The 9,834-nt window shown below is 42.5% G+C and overlaps 1 protein-coding gene across 1 annotated transcript in view; it reads right to left on the bottom strand.

Moving 5' to 3' along the window:
• Window positions 1-913: 913 nt before the first annotated feature.
• Window positions 914-9,834, bottom strand: part of ADAM7 (ADAM metallopeptidase domain 7) — a 68,501-nt gene continuing 59,580 nt past the window's right edge. The window contains exon 20 of the mRNA XM_027839965.1: window positions 914-1,132. Coding sequence (XP_027695766.1) covers window positions 914-1,132 — 219 coding nt within the window. The remainder of the gene's footprint in view (window positions 1,133-9,834) is intronic.

The following is a 9,834-nucleotide window of genomic DNA, read 5'->3' as shown; positions in this document are numbered from 1 at the left end:
TGCTGGGGCTACAAAGAAAAAAAAATGAGAAGAGTCCTTGTGCTTACTTCTATTCTATGAAGAAGAAAAAATACATATGTATATATAATTTAATTATATCACAATTATATATCATTATATATAATTTCTTTTATAATTTTATATATTTACATATAAACGATTATTAATTATATATGAATTTATATACAATTATTTCAAAATAATTGTTTTTTTCCATAACCCAAATATTTTATTTTCTGCATTAAGGACATTCTTCCAAGAAGAGATCCATAGATTTCGCCTGTCAGCAAAGGGGCCCATGACAAAAAGAACCCACTGATTAGTTTTTCTCTGTCCTCATGTGATTTGACAAATTCTCAAAGAACTCCATTGGCCTCTTTCCCACAATCATAGATGTAAAGCTGGAAGTCTAAGATCATAAGGCTATCTAGTGCACCCTACTCATTTACTAGATTAGGAGACTGAAGTCTAACAAGGTGAAATGATTTACCGGAGATCACATAGCTAATTAATGTCTGAGGTGAGATTCAAACCCATATCTTTCTAATTCCAAGCGCATTGCTCTATCCACTAGTATGCATAACCTCTCTGCTGCATATCTTGGGAGGAACTAGCAATTTCTTAAAAAAAAAAAAAGGCAATCCAGATTTCTGTAGTTTTCAGATGTGGGTAATGAGGGCTCGGCCCCATTTTCACATGTGCCCTCTCTGGATTCTTCGAGTCTCTGGGCTGCTTTCTCAGCTGACAGGGCCAAGAGGAGCCCATGAGCTGCTCGCCCTCCCTTATGCACCCAGACCATAATTCATTTCCGCAGGCGGAATGGTGAATCACGCAATGTCCGGCCCTTGATGCTTTTAGCTCCGGCGGGTGCTAAATCACCAGGCCAGCATTAACCAAAGCACACGGGATTGATTTACTTCTCATCTAAACGGCGTCGGTGCGGTCTCATTCTCCAGTCATCCAATTTGCTCATTGCTGTACTTAGAAGATTATTTATCTCCCCCCCCCCGCCCCTTTGCTTCTCAGCTCTCCCAATCCTGTTGCCAGCAATAATATCCATGTACTTTTTAAATGCCATTTTCCGAGACGACAGCGAGATTTCAGCAAATGCGATCGGCTTCATCTTTGGCACCTTCCAACGGGAAGGCGAGGGGAATGAAGCGGTCTTCCAATGCCACTTAAGGCTTTGAAATTGAGACAAAAATCCAGGTTCCATGAATCCCAGCCTATCGCTTCGGTAGCTGAGGCTGCCTTTCTCCTTAGTTGGAACTTTTACATCATGAGCTTATGTTGGTAATGAGAAGCAACAGAGTCCTTTAGGTATAGGCTGTGAAGGATTGTAAATACCAGAAGTGTCAGAAAACCTTGTTTTCTCCCAGGGAGTCATAAGATTTCTGTCTCTGGCCTACTGCAGATGTAATGGTGGTGATTTAGGTTTTTAAATTTCTTCTTTATCTCTGTTCTCAACATTTTAGTTCAGAAACTGGGGGAAATACTGTTAGGTATGTTATTCCAAGGGGGTCAAAAACAGAAAGCAAAGCCCCATGCAAAGCAAAATATGCAGAGCAGTTATTATTACTATTTACAGTAGCAAAGAATGGAAACTAAGGAGATCACCAATTATTAAGGAATAGTTAAAGAAATTATGACACATAAATTACTGGAATATTATTGTGTGAGAAGAAAGCATGGCTCTGAAGAATTCAGAGAGGCATGGGAGGGACCTGTTTAAACAGATGTAGAGGGAAACAATCAGCCATAGAGAGATAATATGCACAGTGACTACCACAATACTCTTGGGAATGTCAAAAACCCTGAACTGAAAGCTGTGTGATTCTAATGACCAAGCTTGTCCCTAAAGAGAGGCAGCATGCCCCAGTAGGAAGAAGCCTGGCTCTGTACTCAGATGATCTTGGTCCAAATCCGCCATCTGATCTTTACTAACTCTGGGACTTTGGACAAGTCAGTTGACCAATATTGACTTTATTTTCCTCATCTGTAAAATGAGAGGGTTAGACTAGGAAGCTTCTGAAGTCTCTTTCAAATCTAAGATTCCATGGACCCAGGAAGCATTGGAGGATACCACATCATGATCTGGATTCTTGCAATAAATTGATCTCTGTACGGTAAGACTCCTATTTCTATGGCATCATTGTGTCATAAATTGAGAAGCGGGAGGGATCTTAGATATCATCCAGCAAGGCCCACACAGGTCAAGTGACTTGCCCAAGGTCACATAGGTAGTAAGTAGTATATGTTATTGTAACTCCTCCAAACATCACTAGTGGACCAGAGGATTGTGATCATTGGTGGGAAGTCGGCTTTTCATCTGGGTGATGGCTCAATGCCTGGGCTCTGGAGTGTGAGGACCTGGGTTTGAATAATGACTCTGCTCCTTACTAGTTCTGTGTGACCTTGGGCTAGATCCTTGGCCATTCTGCTCCTGTTTCCTCATCAGGGACTGTTTATTCTGGAGTGTGAAGGGAGGAACTGGGTCATAACAGCTGTCTTCAAGAGCTGTCATGTGAAATAACGAAACTAATAATAATAAATAGATGACATTTAAATAATGCTTTAAGGTTTGCAAAGTACATTCACGTACTATCTCATTCAATCTTCACAATATTTCTGGGAGGTAAGTGCTGTTATTATTCCCATTTGACAGATTACAGTGATTAGTCCAGGATCATGGGGGGGGAGGGAATAAGCATGTATTAAGTGCCTACTAAGTTCCATACACTGTGATAAGCTCTTTATACGTAGTATCTTATTTGATCCTCACAACACCTCTCTGGAAATTAGGTGCTATTATGGTTCTCATTTTACATATTAGGGCCAGAAAGCTGATTTGCCCAGGGTCATGAAAGGGAGGGGAAGGGAACAAGCATTTATTATGCACCTATGATTTTCCAGGTGTATTGGACCTATAAGGTGTTCAGCAGGACCAGCTCCTGTGGTGTGAGAGCCCCTTGAGCCCTTTTCAGGCTGCTCATCCACCTTTGGTATCCACCTGGTTCACCCAACTCTTACAGGCGCCTTTAAGAAGCTGTCCCATGCACAGAGGCTACACCCCAGTAAACCATCTTGGCAGATGGGCTAAACCAGTTTGAGGGCAACCAACAGGCCTCAAACCTGTCCGTGAGTTAGCGGAGTTTCTACCCCAAGCATGTGAGGAATGGGTAGATGAGAACAATTTGTTCTGATGGTTATGAAAGCTGCTTAGTGTGCTTAGAGTTTGGTCGGACATCAAAGACACTAGAGTCATCCACTATATCCCAGGCCATCACCAGCTGTCCTGACTTTTGTCTTGCCACTAGACTTTATTAACTCTGGAAAAGAAAATGAAGCTGAGGACTTAGTGCAACTGTGCCTCACTTAAATCCAATTCTTGCAGAAGTCAAGACATCACCTTGTGATGTCACTGGTCCTCTTTGGAAAACAAGGGACAAACAGCAGCAGCTATGTCCAGGCCCTATGCTAAGCCCTTTCTACATATTATCTCATTTGATATTCACAACAACTCTGGGAAATAGACATTATTATCCCCCTTTTGCAAATGGACAGATTGGTTAATTGACTTGCCTGGGGTCACACAGCTAATAAAGATGTGGGGTGGGATTCAAACTCAGGTCTTTCTGACTCTAGATCTAGTCCTCCAAGTTCAAGGCCTTCTTCACTCCCACTGGACAGCAAGTAGAAGTGCCTCAGTAGGGAATGGGCAGCTCGTAAGGCTAGATGACCTCTTGTCAGAGTTGTGTGTGTGGTTTGTCCTTCTTTCTCGAAGAGGACCATGACATCTGGAAGATGATGCCATGAGTTGCAAGTGAATTGGTTTTAAGTGAGGGAGGGCTGTGCAAAGTCACCAGGCTCACTTTCTCCTCTAAAATCATCTTATTGGAGTGGATACTAGTTCAAGAATGAGTGGGAGTAAATGGCCATTAACGGGTCTGAAATTGGTCCAGATATTGATGATTCCCCCAACCCCACAAAATCATTTTGTACCTATTTTGTATGAGATTTTGCCTTTCATTATCTGTGCCCACAGTTTTCTTTCCAGTATGTCAGCTTCTTGAGAGCAGGCACTGTCTTTTTCTTTTTAATTTTAGCATGTCCAGTGCCTTTCTGGAGGCCCTTAGTAAGTGCTTGTGGGATGAATAGATGGGATATTGTGATTCTGTTGATCTGTCTAATGATGGGGTTTGATAAGATGGGATTAGATTACAGAGTCTTGGATTTCTCTTCAAGCTCCAAACCTTGGATCCCATGATCCTAAAATATCTGAGGGCCCTTGTAGCTCCACATTTCATGATGCCATGTTGCTTGGTAGTTGAAGTGAGAAACAGACTGTCTCGGTGCATTCCCTCATCTTTGGGGATCTCATTTATGTGCCATTTCCCATCTGCAGCATTGATATTTATGCAAGAAAGCCCTTACACATGCTCGAGCAAAACACAGAGATTTGGATTCACTTATTAAAGCTTGTCTTGTTCCTTTTAGAAAGTTTGTTGCCAGAGGAGGGCAATTCCTCTGGTTGGTTCAGGTAACTCTTTCCTATCCAGACCTCTAGGACTCTTGCTTCCCCTAAAAGACTTCAGAGAACTTAAAGTACACATCTCCCTTCCCACCCTCTTTCATATCAATCAATATCCATTTCAGGCCCTTGTCATTTAGACCACTTTCCTGGGGAGAGTTGTTAGTTATCTGCAGGCTGTGACAGCTCCCATTTCTTCTATAGACAACTGCTCTTGGGTTTCCTAAGAGCTGGGAGTGAGATGAGAAGCTCTTGGTAAATGAGGCACCAGGAAACTTCCAATAAAAGACGAGGAATCAAATCAATGCCCCCCTCACCACTGGGTGAGGAGTGGCTGATTGCTATGGACAGAGGACCTCCAGGTCATTGGAGTGACAAATGTCTCTGTCCTCTCTTCACATCTATTATCCATGAGGGTGCTCTTGGGACAAGGGAAGCAGCTTTGGATTTCTGATGGTTGTTCTGTGGGTGAAAGCATCTGTTAATTGGTTGGTCTGGAAAAAAAAATAAAATAAAATGTGGGTCAGCCAAAGATGTTTGGGAACCCTTTGGTACTGAGGGAGGTAAAAAGAGGACACTTGGGGTAGAATGTTTGATAGAAAGTCAGCTGGATCTGGGTTCTGCCACACAGGCACTCATTCTGTGACCTTGAACAAGCAACTTAGTGCATCTGCGCCTCAGTTTCCTCTTTTGTATAATGAAGACTTACATGGACTCGATGACCTTTAATATCTCTCCTGTAACCCTATCAGCTTCAAGAGTTAAAAACAGATGAGATTTCTCGACATGCTATCCCCCTGCCCCCACCTCCCAGTTTAGCCTGGATACATCACAACGGATGTCAGCCCTGCTTGGCCCTGATATTATCGATCAGGGAGCTGGTGCCTGCTTGTCTGGGGAAAGCAGGCAAGAGATGTCTGGGGTGGGGAAGGAGGGGAGATGCTGTCTGGGTAGGAAGACATTAGGCTGCTGGGTCTGATGACCCTGTGTGCCTATGGGGAAGAGAGAGATTAGTGTAGTCATGGCAACGGTATCCAAAGCTTGTCAGAAGTCTTAAGGTCCCGAGGACGATGAATTGTCATCTAATGAAGCCCCCTGGAAACCAGGGTCAAGAAGCCCCTGTAGAGAAATCAAAAGCGGGCCCAGCCTGGTGGTTGGTCAATGGAGAGCTCCTGGTAGATTTGGTTAGATGGCCTGCCATCTAGTGGCCATGAGACTTACTACAGTGAGAGTTTAGATGCTGGGCCTAAGAATACGGCACCCACTCACCAAGCTAACAACAATCTTTGCCACGGAGTCTCACCTGTTCTTCAACCTTTAAAATTAAGAAACTTGTCTTCCTCACATGATTAACTGTCAGGCTACATAGAGTGTTTTGTCTTTTCAGTAAATACTTTTTTTTTCATTATTTTGTTGTTATTCAGTTGACTGAAGTCATGTACAACTCTCTGTCACCCCATTTGGGGTTTTCTTGACAGAGATAGTAAAGTGGTTTGCCATTTCCTTCTCCAGTTCATTTTACAGATGAGGAAACTGAGGCAAATAGGGTTAAGTGACTTGCCCAGGGTCATACTGGTAGTACATATCTGAGGCTATTTTTGAACCCAGGTTCTCCTGACTCCAGGCCTGGCACTTTATCCACTGCATCACCTAGCTGACCCCCTTTTTTTTATTTTAGGAGCAGCTATTTCAAGATGGAAGGGAAATCAGAAGTCATGAATTCCAACCCCCTAATTTCTCAGATGAGAAAACTGAGGCCCAGGGATGTTTAGTGACTTGCCCCCGGTCATACTGCTAATATATGAGTTGGCATATAAGTCCAGGAAATTGGAACCTAGGAGAGAGCTCAGAGTCTATGTGGAGGTTCTTAACCTTTTTTGTATCATGAATACCATAGATAATCTGGCAGAGCCTATGACTTCTTTCTCAGAAGAGTGTTTCTAAACAATGAAATAGCAATACATAGGATTACAAAGAAATCCAAAAGTCAGTGGAAATAAGGATGCGTTTTTTTCCCTCCAAGTTCACAGACCTCCCTCCCCCAAAACTACCACACACTTCAGGTTATCTGATTAAATGAACCCTTTCATTTTATAGATTTAAAAAAAAAAACAGACCCAGAGAGAGAAGTTAAGTGACTTGCCTAAGGTCACACAGATGAAGATGTGGCAGAGTCAAGATTTCAACCCATATCCTCTAGCTGTAAATCAGAACATTCATTACTATACCCCACTATTTCTTTCCATGGAATAACAGATCATGGCTAGGACTAGGAGCCAGGGGGCCTGGATTTTAGGCCTAATGCTGTCATGGACTTGGAATGTGACCTTTGGCAAATCACTTCTCTCTGGGACTGCATTTTGTAACAAGAGGTGATTGGGCTCAGCGGTCTCAATAATGCTTCCAGTTTTGAATGGCCAGGATGCTAGGGCAGAATAGCTGTATGAAAAACAAAATATTATGGTAACAAAAATAATAATAGTAACAATCAGTAAGTAAATATTTATTAAGTATATATTTTTTTTCAGGCATCTATTGAAGTGTTAGGGAATGAAAGAAAGCTGAGAATAGTCTCTGCCCCTTTGTTGGAGTATGCATTAGAATGGAAAAGATAGAATTTAAATAATTATAGCTATAAGATATATGGAGCACTAGGTGGTGCCATAGTGCACAGAGTGCAAGGATTGGGGCCAGGAAGACTCATCTTCTTGAGTTCAAATCCAGCCTCAGACACTAGCTGTGTGACCCTGGGCAAGTCACTTAATTTTTTTGCCTCAGTTTCCTCATCTGTAACATGAACCAGAGAAGGAAATGGCAAACCACTCCAGTATCATGCCAAGAAAACCTCACACAGGGTCACAAAGATTCAGACACAGCTGAAAATGACTGAACAACAACAACAAGATGTATTGAGAATAGATGGAAGACATGTTTAGAGGAGCAAGCATTAGCATCTGAGGGCCAGCATCAAAGGCCCTCTGGAGAAGGTTGGGTTTCAGCCGACTTTGGAAGGAAGGCAGTGAAACTGAGAGGTGGAGATGGGAAGAGAGCTCATTCGAGGCATGGGGGACAGCCAGTGAGAAGACAAAGACATGGAATGTGATGTGGGAGGAAGAGCAAGTAGTCAAGGGGAGCAAAGCCATAACCAGGTTGTGGCAATTGGGGCTTTGCACCAAGGGGGGGATTATATGTTTATGTGTTGTTTTTTTCATAATAAAATTTAAGACCCTCAAGTACAGTGAATTTCAATTTTATCATTGTATACCCAAAGCCTAGCACCATACTTGGAGCATAATAAATGATTAATAAATGTTTATTCTATTGTTGGATTGACATCTATAAATTGATAAATTTGCCACAAGGCAAGAAAATAAAAGGGTATCTGACCAGTTTCCTTGTGAGGAAGAAGAGTAGAGAAAAGCCTGGTACAAAGATGGAGTTTGGGTGGTAGGAGGGGATGGGGGTGAGGTCCCCTACTCCAGCTGGGGAAGGAGTTTCACTTTGGGGGAGGGAAGGGCCAAAATCTAACCACTCAGTAACTGATTTCCAGACTGGTCAAAGGTCAGGGAAGGAAGCCTGACATATTAAAGCCATCTCCTAATACCAATATGAGTCCTCATGAACCATTTTTGAGCATATTTCACTCTCACACACCTGCCTGGCAACCCATTCCTATTTTGCTTCTGAAGACTCTTTAGAAGAGATAAATCCAGAGTGGGGAGAGAGAACCAAACTTCCTTATGACTAGGGAGGACCCCAGAGTGTGGGTGGGAGGACCAGGATGAAAGTACAATGGGCTTCCTTATAGGGTAAGAAGGGGCTCTCAGGCCCTGGGCCCTGGCTGACAGACCCAGGTAGCAGAAAAATACTTCCCAGGCCTAGGGATTCTTGGCACTCCTACCTGGATGAAAGGGAGGAGAACTTCAGGCAGGGTAACAGTAGAGTGAGCAAACTTTTCAGTGCTAAGCCATGGGGTCCTTTATTTTTTCTCTGTGTCCATCCTGGCTTTTCCAATTTTATGGAGGAGGTGAGGCTGGTTGATCTAGAGTGTGGGGTCCAGCTGGAAGGCCCTCATTATCTGCTCATCATGAATCCTAAGAATGAGGCCCCTGGCCCAGAAGAGCTGATGCTCCTGTAGAAGGGTCTATTTCAACCCTTTGGAGGTTCAGGACTGAGTCATTAGACTTGGGCTTGAACCCTGACACTAACTCTTGGCCTCTGTTTGCTTCTGAATAAAGTGAAGGGGTTAGACAAGGTGGTCTCTGAAGTGCCTCCCAGCTCCTATGTCATATGCATCTATAAGGTCTGCTTTCCATGGGATTCCATCACCATTGAGCCTCAAGGACAGGAAGACTTAAGTGAACCTTCACCATGACCTTGGGAAGGTCCCTTTTCTCTGTGGCCTCAGTCAGTTTTCTCCTTCATAAAATTAAAGATCACAGGTTTAGAGATGAAAAGGACATCTCAGACCTCAGTACTTTGAACTTCACACCAAGACTCTAGTACAAGCATCTCATTTTAGTGAAGAGGAAAAATGCAGACTAAGGAGATTAAGTAGCAATCATGCATAATAACAATAATAACAATAACATATACCTGGTGCTTTAAGGTTTGAAAAGGATTTCCATATCTTATCATTTGTACCTGACAGCAACCCTGTGGGGTAGGTGCTATTATCCCATTTTACAGATCTCAAAACTGAGGCTGAGAAACATTCCATGACTTTCCCAGGATTATATAGTCAGTTCAATATCTGAGGCAGTATTTGAAAACAGATCTTCCTGACTTTAAGTCCAAGACTACTTCCACTATACCTTCCTACTTTGATGAGTTGAATTAGATCATTTCTAGTCTTTTCTAGATTTAACATAGAGGTAGCTAGGATATAGACCTAGAGTCAGGAAAACTTACATTCAAATCTGGCCTCAGACACTTACTAGCCATGTGACTCTGAACAAGTCACTTAACTTCTGTTTGTCTCAGTTTTCTCATCTGTAAAAGAGATAATTTTTATTATAATTTATTATGACAACTTCCCAGGATTATTGTGAAGATTAAATGAAATAATATTTATAAAATACTTGACAAATCTTAAAGCACTATAGCAAAACTAACACATTATTCTTATGTTTTGAGGACTTGGGAAAGGGTTAGGATGGAGGTTCCCAGCCCTCCTTCAGAACCTCCCCTCCCCACCACAGCACCTGTATTCATTTTGCAAGTGATCCCACTCATTCCCAATCCCTGAGTACTTAAGTTTTTTTAATTCCAAATATGAAAAAAAACAAGTGAAGTGAGTATGC

The sequence above is a fragment of the Vombatus ursinus genome, unplaced genomic scaffold, assembly GCF_900497805.2.
Source record: "Vombatus ursinus unplaced genomic scaffold, bare-nosed wombat genome assembly UNPS02014837.1, whole genome shotgun sequence".
Classification (NCBI taxonomy): Eukaryota; Metazoa; Chordata; class Mammalia; order Diprotodontia; family Vombatidae; genus Vombatus; species Vombatus ursinus.
Note: the sequence above shows the minus strand (reverse complement) of the source record. Positions and strands in the feature narration are given on the sequence as shown.